At 41.4% G+C, this 19,518-nt stretch overlaps 2 protein-coding genes across 2 annotated transcripts; one reads left to right on the top strand and one right to left on the bottom strand.

The window, feature by feature from the left end:
* Positions 1-113: 113 nt before the first annotated feature.
* LOC119735806 (39S ribosomal protein L17, mitochondrial-like) lies at positions 114-4,988 on the top strand. The gene is made up of 3 exons (XM_038209747.1): positions 114-428; positions 2,081-2,149; positions 3,786-4,988. Exons 1-3 carry the CDS (start codon positions 117-119, stop codon positions 4,173-4,175), a joined length of 771 nt encoding a protein of 256 aa, XP_038065675.1. The 5' UTR covers positions 114-116; the 3' UTR covers positions 4,176-4,988.
* A 1,328-nt stretch (positions 4,989-6,316) lies between these two features.
* On the bottom strand, positions 6,317-19,432 carry LOC119736093 (coatomer subunit delta-like). Its single transcript, XM_038210099.1, has 10 exons — positions 19,305-19,432; positions 16,898-17,161; positions 16,008-16,187; positions 15,024-15,223; positions 13,889-14,056; positions 11,831-12,002; positions 10,817-10,964; positions 9,811-9,922; positions 8,828-9,032; positions 6,317-7,964 (listed from the first exon to the last, which is right to left on the bottom strand). The coding sequence occupies exons 1-10, from the start codon at positions 19,305-19,307 to the stop codon at positions 7,875-7,877; spliced, it is 1,542 nt and encodes a 513-aa protein (XP_038066027.1). The 5' UTR covers positions 19,308-19,432; the 3' UTR covers positions 6,317-7,874.
* Positions 19,433-19,518: the final 86 nt, after the last annotated feature.

Here is a 19,518-nt window from a genome sequence, read left to right as displayed (position 1 = left end):
CCTAGTATAGCACACTGCATGTAATTGGCGCCAGACTACACTGAACACAAACTCTTAAAAGAAATATACACAGACGTCAATTACTTTGCACAGTATCTTTCTTACGACCAATCTGCATGCCGAATGCCGGGAGCCCGTCTATTTTTAACGTGAGTGCAAAATCCCAATGCAAACGCACGCTTGCAAATTTGGGGTTTGAAATCATTACTTTTTGGGAGAAAACATTGTGGAAAATAGAGATTTTAAGAAAATATTTCGTCAGTTATCAGCAGGGAACGATGAGATACGGAAAGGTTTACCGGCGGATGGCCGGTGGGCCGCAACAGAGGCTAAATTTGTTGCGGCATTTTATCACGGCACTGGTGAAGTACGAAAGGTTCGAGGCTCCGTACGCCAAGGCACACGAGACTCAGAAATATGCCGAGAGGGTAAGACACTTAGTTAGACAGTGGGCTGAAAGTTGGGGGGGGGGGGAGAGCGGGGGGATTGGGAGTGAATGTCGAGGGGAGAGAGATTATGATGAAATTGAAATTGAAATTGAGATTAGTCAAGTAAGTTGACAAAGGAATTGCGTACCAAACTACTGTAGCTGCCCTTTCTGTCATTTTACAAAATGTTTTACTTTTAATTTGGAAAGAATGTTGCATCCTGACGCCATGTCTTTGATTGTCATGATTGTGTACAAACTCTATCATGTTTATCACTCTATCAGTCGAGTACATTTTCAAAGTATTTTCTAACTAAATTGGAAATGTTTCTCAGTCCCAGATTCATGTCTTTTCAACATTTTGCAATGACTAGTACTGACCTTTATTGAGATGATATATGAAAAAAAACAGTGGCGTCAGGTTGCAACATTCTCTCATTTAATTGTATTTGAACATGTTGAAGCGTGAACCGGTCACACATTTTCCTAGTCCGAAAATTTGGGACTCTCAATACTGTGTATAAGAGTCCCAAAACTTAAGGTATCCATATCGTGCAAAACTTTGTGCTGCATGATAAAACCAGTGTGAATCAAATTTGCAAGCTTCTTACTCACTGCAGTTTCTTCAATAATCCCCGAAACTTCTGCCTAGCAAAGTTGCTGTTGTGAGCATTGCATCACCAAAATTTCAGCTTTTAATTCTAATTTTGCAGAGAGTTATCGAAATCCATACGTGAGACATCACATTGATGTGTACTGCAATGCATTGTGCAAAAAGACTCCTCAGCTATAACATTTTCATCGTGTAGATAAAACAGCGCCCTCTTGTTGATCTGAGTGAATGCAAAATGTTTCATTTTTTAGCAGAGGGCGCTATGTTCATTTGGCCATTGATTAAAAAACAAGTAAGCTGCAAGGCTCTTCCTACACCTACCCAGAATACATTGGGAATCACACACCCATTTCCAGAGCATGGAGATTGACGTGGGTGGTTTTTGAACTGCCAAAACCTTGCCTTAAAATTGGATTTAAGGTCTCAAATTTTGCAGGTGACATGCTTGCAACTATAGCATTTTGATGTATGTGTTGTGTTGGCATTAATTAGCCAAATGGTGAGTAAAAAAACGTCAGTAGTAATTTTGCACGTTTTCATGCACTCACGGTCCCAGTCTGACATTTTCCCCAATCTTGTAACGGCACTTCCTCTGCCATTGGCATTGTCTGCATATGCTCATTTATAATTATACAGCCATACAGGTACACATTATAAGATAATAAAGGAAAGAATTTCATATACGGACTTCACTTTTTTCAATGAGTTTTGAAGTGTCAAAAAGTTACGTTCTATATGGTTATTTCCTCTACTTTCCCTCCTCAACTCTCGCCCTCTCCTTCCCTCTTCTTGTCTCTTATTAATCAGTTATTCACTTACCGAACATCCATGAGAATCGAACCAGGAGAGCCCTCGAACTGTCATTATTAAACACACCAGTCCTACCTGCTGAGACCATTTGATAAAGGTGCCCGATGATGTAAGACTAATGCTTTGACAAACATGCTACGACTTCCATAACTGTCGCCATTAAAAATATCATTTCCTTATTGGAGCTTGTATTAAAAAAAGTGGGTGCTCTTTCTTGTCTGTTTTTCCAGCTGATTAACATCGCAAAGAGAGGTGACACGGACGAGGAAGCCATGAAGATCGCTGACTATTGGCTGTCGGTGAGTTCACCATCAACATCTCATATGTATATAAGATTTGAGGCTTTGCATGGTGGGGTATCGGTATCGTTTCGGTTTGCGGTAACACCATGTGGTAATAACTACTGCTTAGAAGATATTAGTTCTGAAAAGAACTTGTCCTGCTTATTATCAACTTTGCTAAGTAGTTTTTTGTTCTGATAAGAACAGTCCTGCTGTAAGTTCTTGACCAAAGACAAGTTCGTTTAGAACTTACAGCAGGACTGTTCTTATCAGAACAAAAAACTACTTAGCAAAGTTGATAATAAGCAGGACAAGTTCTTTTCAGAACTAATATCTTCTAAGCAGTAGTTATTACCACATGGTGTTACCGCAAACCGAAACGATATCTCATATGTACTCACATCGGCGTTCCCGCAGTCATGGACAAATCCTGGAAAATCCTGAAATTTAAAGCTGTCATGGAAAGTCACGGAATTTTGTTTTACAAGGAGTAATGGAAAGTTGATATTCCAAGACAAATGTAAACCCCCTACCTCCATCGGGGTGCAAGAAACAGTTTTTGTATGTGTTGTGCCAGTGTACATGTATGCACATTTAAAGGGAAGATACAACATTTGCAAACATCACAAAATGAAATTATCAAATTATCACAAAATACCTTACTGGATTGTTAGGGAATGACAGTCTAAAGCATCCTGTAAAATCGTGGCTCCTGGTGTGCTGACATTTTCAAGAAAAATGGTATTTTTCCAACGCTGGTCGGCCGACCAGCGTTGGAGAAAACTGGCCTTTTTTCAAAAACTGCTCTGATATTTTCATAATTAGTTATTCCGCATTTTCTTTGCAATTGATTACACACATAGGAAGGGGTACAAGTCTGCTAGACTGATTCTCTGACCTTACAATTCTCCAGAGTCTATAAATTGCTCCGTTTCATCTTAAGTGGGGTCAGGGAACAAGACTGCAAGAACAGGATTGGTTTTCTTGGTTTTTCCAACATCTACAAGCCCAAAACATGAAAAAAGTCATTTTAACAATATTTGTATAACATGCTAATCCTCCAAATCCATTTATTTCTGAAAACTGCAGCAAAAGCAAATGTTGTACATTCCCTTTAAATAGTGACCCTTGAACAATTGATATAGAGGATAATAGGGTCCACGATAGAGCGAAGGTGCACTTTTGAGGTGTGTGTACAAAGTAATTCTGGGTAGGAGATCTTCCTAAAGAGTTTGTATAAATAGGGACCAAGGAGGTTGATGTTTGAAGGTGTGTCCCTGCAGTTGTGAAAAACTGTGCACATTCTGTGTATAGTCGACTCTTGTTCACATACACTGTTAATACAAAATTCTGGTTATAACAAACATAAAGCCTTGGTCCCAACTGTGCTTTACGTGCACAATGAATGGGACTGTTGTTCCTCTTAATACAAAATTCTGATATAACAAACATTTTTGGCTAGGTCCGGCTGACTTTGTATTAAATAACAAGTGTCTACTGCACATGTAAGGTGCAACACCCACATGCAAAGAGTGAGAAACCTACCCTCGGCTTTGATAAGATACTCAGATATGAAGATCAGTTTCGGAAGGTAATAATGGGTTTTGTACTTGCGTATTCAAAGATTTCATATAAATGAACTTATTTTCAACAGGACAAGAAGCAAATCCACAAGCTCTTTAAAGTCTTGGCGCCCCGCTTCAGGGACCAGCAGAAGAACTACACCCAGCTGCTTCGCGTTCCCGGCTTCAGCGGAGAGGGCAACGTGGCCATGGCGTTCCTAGAATTCCACGGGAACCCGTACCCGCCGCTCCGCCCCGTCAAAAAGAAGAACCCGGACTGGATCGTGAACGTGCTGCTGCGCGAGGCGGTGCAGGAACTGAAAGCGTCCAGGGTCCTCGCAGAGGGGCGGAGCCGGCCCGAGGAGGGCGTCATGACACAACTCGGGGAGGCGCTGGACAATTTGCGGCTCGGGGAGTCTCCTGAGGGCGCCGTTGCAGACGGCCCCGGTGCGGACCCACAGAAAGATGGAACGCCAGTATGATGGAACGTGTCTGTGTATTCGGATCAGAGACTTTCTAGGGAGGTTGCGTTGGAACATTTTGTACAAAGGATTGGGAAAGATAGTGCCAGGGATGGGTGGGATATTATTGGTTATCCCACGAGTACGAGGGGAACACAGAATAATGTAGCACGTCTGTGTATTTGGCCTCATGGATGGCATATGGAACACAGTACATTTCCTGCATTCGACCGTTTCGACGAGTGCCAGTGAGACGACAAATGTATCTTCAAGCAAACTTTGACGTTCAGTAAAGATGGATTGAGAAGTACGACGTTAACTTCAACTGATTTCTTCAAATCAAATGTGCACAGATACACACACTTTCAGATGGTTATCTCATTACAAGTGTGTGCAGTAGAAGTAGCCCATAACAGCACTGTGTGCACCCATCTTTGTAAACACCGGCAATCGTGGACCACCTATTGTCACTAATCCTCATTCCTTTCTTTGTACTCTTTTTAGCAACAGCTCTCATTGGTTTTGTACACAAATTTCAAATGTGGATGTTCGGTCAATCGTTGATACTTCATTCACGCCCTAACTTTTTTGTCCCTTGTCCATTATTTCCGGTGTTTACATACGGTGGTATGTGGAACATGGTATATGGCAAGATATACAATGGATTGTTGCCATGGATCGTTGCCATGGATCGTTGCCATGGATCAACGAATCATTATCAAGGATTCAAATTGCTTGAAGATAATATATTTTTGGTGCCGACTATAGACCCTTTTTTTCTTGACGTCACAATAAATCCATCCCTTTGTTGTTACGTCTGTTAATTATACTGCACAGAAGTAGTTTGACATAATTTGTTGAACCAGTGTGCATCTTGGGAAAGATTTCCATATAAGAAGTTCACTCAACACCCTGTGTACAAACCCTATGAGATTGGACTGAAAAATTTTAAGTGTTTTCTAAGAAAATGCTTGTATTTTCTCACTGCTCAAATTGACTTTGATGACATGAAATTGCTATATGGGGGCTCGTTAGTCAATACAGAGGAAAATTAGTGAACTTCTTATATGGAAATCTTTCCTGCATCTTGTATGAAAAAAATCCACAAACAACTTCTTGAAGTATTTTTCTACTCGCTATGCCTTTATTAACAGATCCCTTCCCTAGTAGGCAAGTCCTGCAAAATGTTACCAACACCGAGTTGTAACAAGAGTAGTTGGTGAGGAGTTTTTGGCACCTGCATGGCGGTGGCAGCGATTGAGGTGTATTGTGGTGAAGATGATTAGGAATGTCTTTCGTAAGTGGAAATAGAAAGGCCTCCTGCAAATAACTTTAGTATGTTCTTTTCAGAATCACACATCTTTCCAAAAGATTTTTCTACATGGCGTTACCGCAAACCTTCACTATTTTTTACAAGGTTTTAAAAAGTGACGTGAATAAAATACAAATTGTCCATAACTCGGTCGCCAGATGGAATTTACAAAACAGGGTTGGTGAAAGCCCTGTTGCACCCCTCAAAGCAAAAGTGGCACAGACCTTTCCTCAGTTTGGAATATGGTTTAATGAGACATTGATGTGGACCAAACCACTCATATTTAGGGGGAGGGTTAATTCATTTAATATTAAAATAAATCAAAATAGTCCATTGTGTATAACAGTCGTTACTGGTATTTTGCTGACAAATAAACTAAACAAAATAGAAGCGATAAGGGATTCTCAAAGTACTTTTTTTCAAATATGAAATAAAAATTAAATAAGGCAACTGACGACTTGTTTTAAAGAAAAAGGGAGTTTTAGGCCAAACAAAAAAAAGTCTCCGGTTTCTGGTATGGAGCTCTCCCAAAAAGTGGTGCGGCGACCCGGCTTTTTTTTTTTTACCTGATTTTTTTGCTTCAAATGTCGGCTGATGACTGCAAATGGTGCCCGACTAAACTTAGTGCAAATATATGGGAGTCCAGAGAGGCCACATAAAGCTTATTCTCGACCATAACCCAATCTAAAAACACGTTAAAATTGTGCAGCAGCAGGATGCCAGTCAAACCAGTGAGTTTGGCGGTTGTGAGACATCATCTTTCATTGAAAATAAAACCCTTTTCATTTTGCCGACGCGCATTGCTACGGGGACGCGCGCGAATACCAGAAACCGGAGACTTTTTTGGGGGGGCCTTAGTCTTGACTAAATGGCCTCCTTACCTAAACATTAATATCATGATATATTATACAAAATTTAGAATTTAAGACATAGTTGCTTTTATACACAGTGGCTCCTAAAATAGTAAAATCTTTCCGTATGCTATTGACCATATGCCAGTTTTCCCCTTTAGACTAGTATACAGATATATCCCGGTTTGATGGTGGATAGTCAATACTATAACACCTCGCCCACAGATTCTGTATCTTGATTGGCCGAGAGCAAGCCACATGGTAGTTGCTATTTTTGCTATCTTGCTGTGCACAGCCAATATTTGTATATTAGCTCCCCGAGGTACTGGAAGTTGACAAACTAGTTCCCTCAGCGCACTTCCGTATTAGGGGGAGCTAATATAACCTATCCACCCCCGAACTAAACCGTGATATATTTGTATTACTACACCTCATACATTTCACCAAGACTTTGTCGAGTTACGTACATGTATCAGCTTTCTCAGCAAAACGTTGCCTTGCATATGCAACCATGCTATGTAGCAAGTGGAATATCTGTGTGTGTGGACACTCCCCGCGCGACAGCTCCACAAAAGCACATGCGTAGTAGACCATCGCACAGGTAACCTTTGCGCTAGCGGACTGCGCATGCGTATTTACCCTGTGCATGAATCCTTGCGTGCGAACTTGATCAATTGCAAAACTAGCGACTTGCACATGACGGTGAATGGAACAGTTAGACTTCATGAATACGTATGAGGTATATTAGTGTCTACATGGAGTTTATCTTCAAATATCCCAGTGTTTCGTTTGTTAGATATTTTAGGGGGGAAAAAAAACACAAGATGGACCCTCCGAATCAACTATTTTAGTGAGCAGCTTTGACCCTTTTTATTATCCAAGATGGCGGCTACATGTTTTTATGACTTCCAGGCCCCACGCAAGTGTAAAGCGCATGCACTTTGCTAAAGGACCCTGTGTGCGTGAACATTAGAGGGCGCTTTGTCACCAGTCGCGAGAGCTCCAGGGGAGGGACATACTGGAAGCGCATACTGGTTCAAGCATGCATTGCGCGAAGAATGTAGGACTAACATTTATCTGAATGCGCGCAAACCCGTAGGTTTTTTTGCGTGAGCGACAGGCACTGTCAGTAATGCACTCAAATGAGTCCTTCCCAGTGGTCTCCCCCAACTCTCTCCTTGTAACCGTTGAGGGGGTACTTGTGCACGGAGATCAAACTCAGGTAAAGAAGTCTGACATGTCCAAACACAGCCAACAATGCACTGGTCGACAACACCTGCACGTAATGCCAACCTGTGGCACAGTTCAGCAGGGTACCGATCACTTTCAAATTACTCAGACATGACAGGGCTGCGCGCGGTCGTGGAAGTTCACGTTCAGACAGAAGATACTCTGGTCAAAGTCACTGGAGCCAAGCTAAACGAAGGACTTCCCAAATCATCGCAAATGTTATCATCTTGGTAATACAAAGGGTCGGCTTTCAACTTGGTGTCCTAAAACACCTGAAACATTTTTTTTTATCTTCAAATTTTTATAATTGTGCTTTTGCGGACATCTTTACACAATTTCGTACTTCTCCACAAGGACGGCCGCATCCGTGGAGTACTTGACCGGCTGCTCACTATCCAGCGTTAGTACATCCGTAACCTGAAGGGTTAAACGACAAAAACAAAAATAAGACTTAGCAAGTTTTAGTTAAGCTGGTCCCAGAGCTCACAAAAATTCTATTCAATTGAATCAAAACAGCCACAGTGGAACGCTATAACGAACATCGCGGGATCCACAGAAATTGTTCGTAATAGCAGTCGTTTCGTATAGCGATTGTAAGCCGCTGGTGCGCCGATAGCTTAAGGCTGGGTGGCTTGAGGTTTTCACATATCACAGCACCCTCTTTTGACAATTGTTATGGTGAAGTGGCATTTATCACTCCGCAGGCGGAGTTGCGAAACTTGTCCACGATTCATCTTAAACCTACATCAACTGGTGGCTTTTCCCTTCTATTCCTTGGGGAAATAATAGCCACCTGTCACTCTTCAACATAAAGCCTGATGTAAGCAATGGTCGTTTGACGTTGGGGAATTAAAAATGGCCCAAATAGTCCTTGATTTACGCCATAGATTTAGGTTTTTTTGCACTGACATTTTCAAACAAAAATGCTCAGTGTGTTTTGTACACAAAAATCGGGAGCCAAGGGTGATGTTCGGTATAGCGGTGTTCGGTATAACGGCGTTTCACTGTATTCACTGGAAGACTTTACTACACAATGGGGTGATCCTATACAATAGCACTGCCCGGCTCTCTTCACCAGTCCACAACAAGTATAAGTCAAACGTGAAAGCGAGTCAGTCAGCGAGTCAGGACACTAGGCTGGCTCTCTGGGACCAGCAAAAAGAGGAGTCGGGATTCAAGTCCAAGTTTGGAATCAATTTGATTCGATACTGGCTCAGAGTATAACAAGCATGTTGAACACCATTTTAGCATATGGGTTTTTGTCTGTCTCGTTTTTTTACCTGGATATCACAGTATGACTTCCGTGAGATGAACGCGACCGAGACAGGGAAGAAATCGTCGGGGTGTCCCCCCACGCTGAACTCCAGGCTGCCGTTCTTGTTGGTGGCGTCGATCACCGGCAGCGACCACTCCAGCACGCTGCGGCGGTGGTCGTAGCGCGAGTTGCCGTCTATCTCGCCGACAATGGGGGCGCCAGAGCCGGACCTGTGAGCGCGAGAGAATGTCCAAATTTTCATTACGGATTCAGTGCTTCATCGGCACTCAAGAAAGTTGCAGTGCACAAATTGGTCCGAGTGGGCACCGTGGGCACCGCGCAAGGTACACACGATTATATCCTATATCGTCATTTGTCATAACATAATTACATAATGGAATTTTTTCCCGCTAATATCAGTGAATAATGCCTTGTTGCAAAGTATATTGAAATGTCTAAGGCATATAGGATCATTTGCATTTATCCCAACAGAACCTAGCCAATAATTATCAAAAAGCTTACATGGATTATAGATCAAACTGGTACTAAACACCCCTTGAAATTATTCCGTCTGGCTTGCTGTCATTTAGAGGAAATCAAGAACAGGCATGCAACTGAGAACTTGGAAAAAACGAGGAAACTTCAAACCACACAAGACTGTGTACAGTGTTTTTCAATTTGCAATGGCATTCATGAGAAGTCAAAAACGAGGAAATCAGCAGATCCGAGGAAATGTTGCATGCCTGCAAGAAATGTAGGTGATTTCCAACAATCAGTCGATTGACTGATTGTTGATTAGTCCATTGACTGATTGTTGGAAGTAAAGAGTTCTATTAACAAATTCGTGCTTCATGATCAAAAAGTTGTGCATGGTTTTCATAAATTTCTTTTCAACTGAAACATGAACAGCTTAATATGTTTTGAGTGGTGTCATTATTGGAAACGAACTAATGCATGGAAAAGCAAACGATCCTATGTGCCTTTAAAATGGCTTAGCAGATTGCTTACATTAATGGAATAGTGATGACCACATCTTGTAGTTCCATGTCTTCTTGTTGCAATTCGTACTCAATGTTGACGTCACAGCCGTTCTTGTTGTTTTCAGAGGGCCAGCAATTAACTACGAGGGGAAAAAAAGGAGAAAAAGTGTCCATTTTTAATAAATGTGGCATAGTAGGCCTGCGTTGATTGGTCAGTTTCATATATTCGAATTATTCTAATGGTCCAGAATCCTTCCATTTTACCAGCAAATCGTGATCGTCATGGAGCCTGTCGTTGCACCATTTATCACGGTTGATACAAGACACAGATATCTTTGTGTTTTAAGTAAATGAATAGCTATTTTACTTGTGACAGAATCTTTAGTGTTGCCACATGATTCTGAAAAAAATCGGACAAAATTAATTTTTTCAAAATGGCGGGCGGAGGTGATTCAATGAGTGCTTCGTGACCGAAACAAGACATATACAAACAGCAGTCAAAAATGCTGTTATTATCCTCGGCCAAGACGTTTAGATTTTATTAAAACGGGTAGCTATGCTACGTTTTGTAAAAATCGATCGTAAGTTTATTGCACAGCTGGCAACAATGCAAGGTTTAACTTAAGCACTGTTTCGTGAAAACGGCTGTAGGAATAAATCAACCCTTTGATTAATCAAAATTTTAACGAAAAAGAAATCAATCGATCTTGGAAGACAACCATATACTTGCTAGCGCACGGCAAAGTATTTTTGTTTGAAGAATTAGGATCTATATTAGGATCTGAAGATGTTTCAGAAACAAATTACGTCAAATACAACGGGACGCTTTTAGTGATAAAATAGAGAAATCCCTTCTCTGATTTGTTAAGAAAAAAAAAGTCATCAGCCTCTTTCTATAAATTACAATTGGCCAGAGTACAAGTTGGAATTTAAGTTGAAAATCCCCCCCCCCCCAAAAAAAAAATTCAAAAGAAGAAGACGAAAAAGATGAAAAAAAGAGGGAAAAACAAAAGAAACAACAAATTTAAATTTACTTGATAGTGGCATGAGGCTTTCGTCCTGGGTTGTTAGTCTCCATTTCAAGACGCCAACGTCGGTGTTCAGTGGGAAGGGCTTGGCTGGATTCTTCATGCTGATATAGGACTCCGACTGGAAGAGTTTCTTGTCTACGTTTGGATGAGTCTGGAAAAGAGAATACCAAGTGGCATGGTGACCATTGTGTCTAGTTCCCAAAGGAAAATCATAGCGTTTGTCAACACTTCAACAGGCATCAATCTATTTTGTGCATGAGCCTCAATAAAATAAGAAGAAACTAATAATACTACTAATAAAAATGTGGTGCTAATGTAGCGCTTTCCAACAAAGTCTGAAAGCGCTTCGCAATTATTTTGCCCTGTTCAGCGCAATCTGGTCTCTACCCTCACAAGTCCCCATTCAAATTCCAGGGTGGAGAGAGGCAATTGCAGTAAAGTGTCTTGCCTAAGAATGCAAAAACCATGCTTCCTGTCAGGGTTCGGACCAACATACCAGCACGCACGATTTGGACACCGTAACCATTCAAAAATGGCGCTCCGAACTAAGCCCCTTTTTTATCATTATTAATTTTGGAGGGAAAACCACCATAATTCCACTAATGAAAATCAGTACTGAATCCCTAGTGTAAATAAAAAGGAATTTATACATCTTGTAAAAATTAAAATCTTCCACAAATATGGGCATGTCAAGTGACATAAAATTTGTTATGAAAAGTCTGGAATCTTTTCTTGGGAGAATTGAATTGTTACTGGAAATCAATTCTTAAAATTTGTTTTTAGAATCGAATCTATTCAAATCCAACCTGAAAACGCCCAGGCCTCATTTCTATCCCACCTTACTTTCTCAAACACTACAATTAGTCATAATTTTGATCGATAACAACCCTGAAGGGGTAACATATGTTTTTTGCAAAATACGTGCGTAATATCGTTTGTCTTCTACGTGGAAAAGAAACACGTTTGGCTCATAAATATGTACAAAAGTCTAATAAAAATGGCGCGGTCTTCACTTACCAGTAGCTGCGCTCCCTTGTCATCATTGTTTGCGATGCCCACTTTGATTCTTCCCACCTGGTCGTTCTTGTCCGTAATATTCAGTGCAATCAGTCCGTGCACGTCAAGGGTCTGTAAACCTCCTTCCCGGCCGGCGGTCACGGCCATCTTCTCCTCAATGCGCAGGTGCACACTGTGGGAGCAAGGTTACAATCAAAAGTATAAAGGCCTGGTGACAATGTGCACAGGCACAGGATTACGACTTGGTGACCAAAAAATTGAATTATGCATGCTTGTACTATGGCTGTGCATCGGAACTGTGTACTTGAGTAACCGACTGCAGATGTCAGGAACTGGTTCCAGATTATGGAATCGGGTACCAATAACCGACTTGACATCTTACTTAGTAAGTTCTCAGACAATGACAAAGAAAGGTTTCGAAAGTCATTCGTAGAGAATTTTCAAAATGGAAACCAGGCTAAATGAAAAACAAAACAGATTCACGTTCATGAAGCTTGCGAAAATACAACTTATAACTTACGTGCAGGCCTATTGACCAAGCGCCGTTTGCGAGTTAGCCACGCCCCTAAGACAACCCTATGGAGTTTTTGTACACTAAGTTTTGTTTGTCTCAGATTTTGTGTGTTCCGTATCCATTTGAATATCATGTAATTGGACGATATTTCACAAGCTGTGTTGACGCGATTCTACCGCGATGAGTTAATTGAGCTCACTGTATGCACTTGTGTCTTGTTGTATCAATGCACTGATGTGGTAGCATTATTGTGCAGAACTTTATGGACAATCTGTACAGCACCTTCCGAGATTTAAATTTTGGGGCTGGGTTTCTGTAACGGGAACCCGCTTTTTTTTCTTCAATCGGGTACACGATTCCTGCACTACTTGTAAATGCGCACTCCTACCTTGTACGTGCTCAGTACTGTACACACAGCCGTGTTTTACTATACTCTCGAGGACAATGCTTTGTCTTTTCCTTGTACGTGCTCAGTACTGTGTATACATGTACGTACCGTATAATGTGGCATAGTTTGAGTATACATTGTAGGTTTCATACGACGGATTGGGATTTCGCCGTGTGTGTACATGTGACCAGAGCCGGGTAAGTTATGGCAGTGATGCGCGCCCGCTGATGATGCACAGCCTTGGCATCAAGGCTATACAGTTTGTGAAAACAATGTGAAATTCTGGCTTTAAGACTCATTTGGCAGAATCTGGTCACACAGTTTTTTTTCTGTTTTAGTTTGGGGCGAACTTCACGTCAAAGTATCTTTGAGACATACTTATTAGTAAGAAGCAAAACAAGTCAAAGCAAGTTTAGAAAGCTGGTCCCAGAGTGCACACCATTCTACTCAATTGGTTCCGAATGGCTATTCATTGGAAGTCTTTTCATGCATCTGGTCTACACACTGGACCAGATTTACCCCATTTATCAGTGTTATGGTGTGATCCTATACAATAGCACTGCCCGGCTCACAAGTGACAATCAGTGAGTCAGTCAGCGAGTCAGTCAGTCGTGACATAGTAGAAAGAGGACACCCAGGCTGGCTCTCTCGTTGTTCTCCAACTTATTAAAGGTCGGTGCGCCGTCAAAAAGCAAAGGGGGAGGGGGGCGCTATATGCTAGGAGGCACTATTTGCAGATGAACATGCAATTTATGTATGGATAACAGCTTTCAGGCCATTTCTAACACAGTAACACTAACAGTTAAGTAAAATACTGGCTCAGCATCATCTTTTTTTAATACATCAGTGACCAAGGGACTCTGAGGCAGTTTGGCCTTGAGACTTTTGACCTGATGGATTGCTGCAATGGGCAGGCTTGTCAGTTTGACAAGTGTTGCATGTTACTGCTTTTGGCAGAGTTTCTGGCCAAAATATACCCTGGAGGTTAAGGGTAGTCCTACTTGTTTGCCTTTTTTATTATTTTTTTCTTTTTTTTATTAAAGCATGGCGGGCAACTTTTGAAGCTTGGGGGTGCCTCTGAAAGCTTGGCGGGACACTGCTCTCTAAGACCAGAAAAAAACTTTCCAACATCTCCTCGTGGAGTAAACTGCCATACCTTTCTTTCTGGCTGGCCGGCGTGCTGGTCTTGGCGATACTCGCAGACTGTTTGGATTTGGTGGAGGAGGTCATGACGTCTTGCCCCTCGGTGCGTAGCTTGCTGACGAAGCTGTCCACGTCCTTGGTCTTACTGCTCAGCTTCATGGCTTTGCCCGTGCCGCTGGACCTGAACGTCAACACACACACAAAAGTGAATTTTGATCCTGATAAAATACAGGGTGAGTCAAAAAAAGCGAAACCCAAATGTCGGGACCATTGTTTTAGTGAAGTTCTGCATGTAGCACTTTCATAAATCTAGGATATAAAAGCGCAATTCATAAGCTTTCTTTTAGTACAAGAATCATTCAAATCACTTATGTACTTTTAAAGTTACGGAATTGTAAACACAACCACCGTTTTAAAGTTCTGTCTGCGGATCACAAGAAGGTAAGTGTTCTTTCAGCAAAACGAAAACAAATCACATAGGGATGTGTGTGAATTGTTTTCATTTTGCTGAAAGAACGCACACCTTTTTTGTGATCTGTGGACAGAACTTTAAAACGGTGGTTGCGTTTAAAAAGTACATGAGTGATTTGAATGATTCTTGTACTAAAAGAAAGCTTTTGAATTGGGCTTTCATATCCTAGATTTAGAAAGTGCTACATGCAGAACTTCACTAAAACAATAGTCCTGACATTTGGGTTTCGCTTTTTTGACTCGCACTGTATATCATTTTAGTTACTACTTCAATGATCTAAACGAGAAATTATTCATCCAACTTTTTTTGCTGTAGTCAAAATCGGTTTGACGTACTCAGACAAATGGATTTTTGTGTGTAAATATTACAGGTTTTACTTAATATTGAACACTGTTAGGAATAAACTATATTTCAATAAAATACAGTTAATAAGCTCCAAAACGATATCCATGTTTCATTTGTGGCATTTGAATTTTTTTGAAGTTTTTGCATTTAGGTCTGTAATTCCGTGGAATTGCCCATTTGTCATTTTCACTTAAATTGTTATTTGTCACAAAAGTTAACCTCGGCATCGGTCTCAGTTTATTTCCTTTTCACTGTCACCAATGGCACGAGTTCTCAACTGAACGTCATCATGAATCTCATCATCAATACTATTTTCGTCACTGTCACTTACTTTATCGGGGCAGCTGAGGGCCTGGGTTTCTCAGCTGGGAGATCGGACACGACGGGCGTGATGTCGCCGCCGCGCGAGGACGAGCCGAAGCCCCCGCTGAAACCCACGCCTCGCCGGCCGCTCTTCTCCGCTTCCCGTCGGCTGCGCTGGAGTTCCTTGGCACGCCGCTGCATCTCTTGTTTGGCTTCTCTCTCTTGGGTCTACAAACGAACAAGGAAACCGTTGGTCAAGTCCATCACAAGCTATTCAAAGGCATATATTTTGCTTTTCATGCATTTTGTTCGTTTCCAATAATATCCCCACTCAAAATCCAAAGTGGAACGTTCAAAACCTAACCTGATGAAGTTTCAGCTCAGTGGATATTACACTTTTCAAACCATGAAAAACAACCATGCACAACATATTTATCACGAAACACGATTGCGTCTATAGAACTCCTTATTTTCTAAAATCACTCAACTGACTGAACGTTGGAAAGGACCTTCTAAATGCTTACAAGACAGAAGGAACAATTTCACAGGATATTAGTACAAGTTTGATCTTTATTCGTTAATCCTAACCGGCCTGAATCCTCCAAAATCCTTTTTGCAGATTGGAGGAATTTTGCAGGATTGAGGTTACAAAAGTGCTTTGCTGATTTCGGAGGACGCATTGTGCCAAGGTCTTGGGCCGGACCTTGTGTTGTTTATGTTTAGCCTAGCATAAATTTAGTCCTTGATAATACTTGAAATCCTCCGCACTGCTCCAGGATGTCACTGGCCAAGCCTAAACATATTGACAGTCACTGCCACAGGATTTTGCAGGATTCAGGCAGTGGCCACCCCTCCACGGACCATATTCAATTTGCAGGATTGAGGCTAAATATGCTATTTTTCCATGAGGCCAATTGGAGGATTTTGCAGGATTGAGGCTACATCCTAGCAAGAAGGCCTAGGGAGTTAGGGTTAATTACAAGGTACATACCAAGTGTCGTTAGCAACGTACCTGTCTGACGGCTTGGAACACTTTTTCCTCGTGCGAGTCCATCTCGGTGAAAGTGCGGATCTGGGCAAGGTTGACGTTCTCCCGGTAACCCAGCGCCACGATCTCGTCGAAGGCGAAGATGACCTCAAACGAGTGGTCTAGGATCTCCGATTCCTCCATGGCGCGACAGTACTCGGGAATCTGAGGATTGGTCAGAGGAGGAGGGAGGGTGAAAAGATTTTTTTTTACATTTTTGGCTCATGAATGTTATGAAAACTAGGACTTCGTGTATGCATTTATGCAGATTATACTGTCCGAAATGTTGAGATTTCCTGGTTCTTTTCAGAACCTCACAAACTCACAAAAGAGATTTGCTACATTGTGCAACCGTCAACTTAATATATTCTATAAATTTAGGGTCCACATTGTAACATTTTTTCTGTCCCTGTTACCTCTTAATTTTTTTTTTTAATGTGCCATTCAACTAACTCCATAGCATGATTTATTGGGAACCATACCCATCCTGGCCAATTCTAACACCAAATATATGGGAAACTGCACAACACATATTTCTGACTTTGATTCTAGAGGTGTGTCCTAAAAGACGTTTAGGGGTACTGTACTCATCCTGACAGATTCCAACAAAACATGCCGTTGGGGGTTGATGGGTTGAGTTCGGTTAAGAATGATGCAAACTTACGCTTGACCTAGGGGGGATTTCGGACTTTGTCAAGGTCTTGAGCTGGACCTTGTGTTGTTTTTGCTCAGCCATGCATAAATATATCAATATATGCAGGATTGAGGCTATATGCTGTTTTTCTATGAGGCCAATTTGAGGATTTTGCAGGATTGAGGCTACATCCTGGCAAAAAGGCCTAGGGAGTCAGGGTTGAAGACTAAATTGTAATTACCACTCTGGAGAAGAGCCTGAGCGTTTCCAGATCCTCTAGGATGTTGCTGGTCTTAGTGGTGATGAGCAGCATGTATAGCTTCTCCAGGGGCTGGTAGACGTAGCGCACGCTCTCTGTCTCCACGAAGGTGTGCTGCTTGCCCGTGTTCATGAGTTTAGGGAAGGCCGCTAGGAGGCCCTCGATGCGCGCCCGGGTCATCTCCACGAACTGACGGGAGAGGAGGGGCTTACCGCTCTTGGTGCAGACGGCTGCCGCGAGGAGCACCTGGGGGGAAAAGAGAACGGAAAAACTTGTAGGTTTTCAAAAAAGATATGAATTTGACATCTCTCAGCACACTACGGTCATCTCTTTGTATCTTCATGCGAAAAAAAAGGGGACAATTTTAGCCTGGGCATGAACATGTATCACATGTAGAAATCAGCCTGTACGATATGGATTATGTCAGCCGCGTTTTTCGCAAAAAAAAAAACCCTGTATCTGTGGTTGTAAAGGCACGAAAGGGACACTGTAGTAATAAATAGGTATGATACTATTTGCCTTCAAGCAATGACTACAGCGTCTGCAATGAAACACAGAACAACAACAACAGGTTTAAAGTCACAGTTCTCTAAAAAATATATTGGGCAATTGTTTTTTCAGTACTCAAAACATTGATCTGAAACTGTACATTTTCGTTGGCTCACAGACATCAGAATATCATGAACATTTCTGAAGTGGAGCTCACTTGTCTAATTTGGCTTGTTACCGACATGCAGTTGGATGCACAATCTCTTCTGCCTGTATTTTCATCACAATTTCTATTTTGACGTTGTGTACATTTACGAAATGGCCGATCGATGTGGATTTCACACGAAGTTTATGAGAGATTCCCGATTGAAAAAAATTCCACGCGGTGCATTTTTCATCCATCAGAATGTACGGTAACAGGAAAAAAAGGAGTTGGTACTTTCGCCCGAGTCAAGAAAAGTCCATGAAGTCGGGCCCAAGTGCTATGATCAGATTGTCCGTGGATAAGTACACAGAGTTATAATACATGTATATACGCACCGTGAATGGACCTTGGGCATTGCGTCGCATTTTTAGCGATATATCTTCAGGACTTGTCCGATTTCATTGATTTTTAGGTGGTAGGCCTAGGGCCAATGATGGGTAAATTTTATTTTTGCAACCTGTGACTGTAATTTTTAAAGTTACGATTGTATAACTTTGGCCGTCATGTCGAGGTCTGTTGTTTTTGTACACAGGGTAAAGTCAAGTGACAAAAGAGCCCAGTGTTAAGTCTTAAGCATGTTAAGTAAAGATGTTAATTTTAAGGCAGTGGATATTTTGTCGGAGACGGCAAACCTTTAGTAAACGTTAGTTTGCCGGATATGCACTGAACATGCGCAGTTACTGTTTTTTTGTACTTAAACATTTTCCGGTGACAAATTTCAGTCTGGCTCCATGCCAGTATTATCGTTGTAAACTCGTATTCACAAGATGGGATTCAGACCATTTTATAATTTCGGACTTTATTTCCCTTTTCAAAAAAATCCTCCAGAGCCACAAATCTGAAAAAGAAAATGTAATACTCTGCAATAAAATATTTGACTTTGAGACATGTTAAAATAATTAAAGAAGAATATTCTTATTTATTTGGGGATGGGAAAAAAACCTTAAAAATGTGGCGGGGATAGGGATCGAACCCGAGTCATCCCGCTCACTAAAGCCTTTGCTTAACCACTACACCAAACGTGCTTCACAACTTTTGGTGGGAATTTAATACATCTTATAATTCAGCCCTATCTTAAAGAGTACAGCGCCCTCTGTTGATATGGATTGCCGCCGGCAAACCTTTAGTAAACGTTAGTTTGCCGTCATTACCTTCGGCAAAATATCCACTATCTAATTTTAAAGGGGTATTTTTTTTGTCACGATTTTGCACACTTTTCAAAAGTGGAAGAGGCACACAGACCATCGTGTGCACTCAGCTCACGCTCACCCCTTACTCCTCCTCCTCCCCCCTCTTGGGGCGGGGCTAACATTAAACAAAATCTGTTCAATCTCAGCACAACAAACAATTGCATAAACAACAAAAAGAGAAGACAAATAAATTTTCAAAACTGTGCAAACCGGATAATCATGTTAGTCTATGTATTCTAAAATTAAACGTATAAAACTAGGAGTGTGAAGCATTCAAAAAGTTAGGCCTCAAAGTGTTGTAACTTCGTAAGTTCGTTCTGTCGGAAATAGACGGATAACAATCGGTTCAATATCAATAACCACAGTGACAGGTGGTGTGTGCGCGCGTGTAACATTAATGATCAACACCATATTTCCAAACAAAACAATCGATTCTGGCGTAAAGCCTTCATGCGGTTGCAATTCTAATCAACAAATGAACGAAAACAAAACCCACTTTTCATACCATTTTGGAAAATGTGTTGAAAAAAGCTGTTTATGAAGGTTATTTTGGGTTGAAAACAAGTGAACAAGACTGCAGCGCTGGCTTTGGCCACGTATCTCGTACGAGATTTCTACAATTGGACAACTGAGGGCGGGCTACTCTAAAATTGTGGGCAATCAGCCTTGTTCTCAGGGTTGTAATAGCAAAATAAAAAATCTAACCCCGAACCTTACAA

Source organism: Patiria miniata, unplaced genomic scaffold (assembly GCF_015706575.1).
Source record: "Patiria miniata isolate m_02_andy unplaced genomic scaffold, ASM1570657v1 HiC_scaffold_29, whole genome shotgun sequence".
NCBI classification, from domain to species: Eukaryota; Metazoa; Echinodermata; class Asteroidea; order Valvatida; family Asterinidae; genus Patiria; species Patiria miniata.
This window is presented reverse-complemented; position numbering and strand designations above follow the sequence as displayed.

Coding starts and splice junctions, on each gene's coding strand:
- LOC119735806 (XM_038209747.1), top strand. CDS start 117: ATGCCGAATGCCGGGAGCCCGTCTATTTTTAACGTGAGTGCAAAATCC. Junction 429..2,080: donor CTCAGAAATATGCCGAGAGG/GTAAGACACTTA, acceptor CTGTTTTTCCAG/CTGATTAACATCGCAAAGAG. Junction 2,150..3,785: donor TCGCTGACTATTGGCTGTCG/GTGAGTTCACCA, acceptor TATTTTCAACAG/GACAAGAAGCAAATCCACAA.
- LOC119736093 (XM_038210099.1), bottom strand. Junction 15,224..16,007: donor TGTTCCAAGCCGTCAGACAG/GTACGTTGCTAA, acceptor GTTCGTTTGTAG/ACCCAAGAGAGAGAAGCCAA. Junction 14,057..15,023: donor CCCTCAGCTGCCCCGATAAA/GTAAGTGACAGT, acceptor GTTGACGTTCAG/GTCCAGCGGCACGGGCAAAG.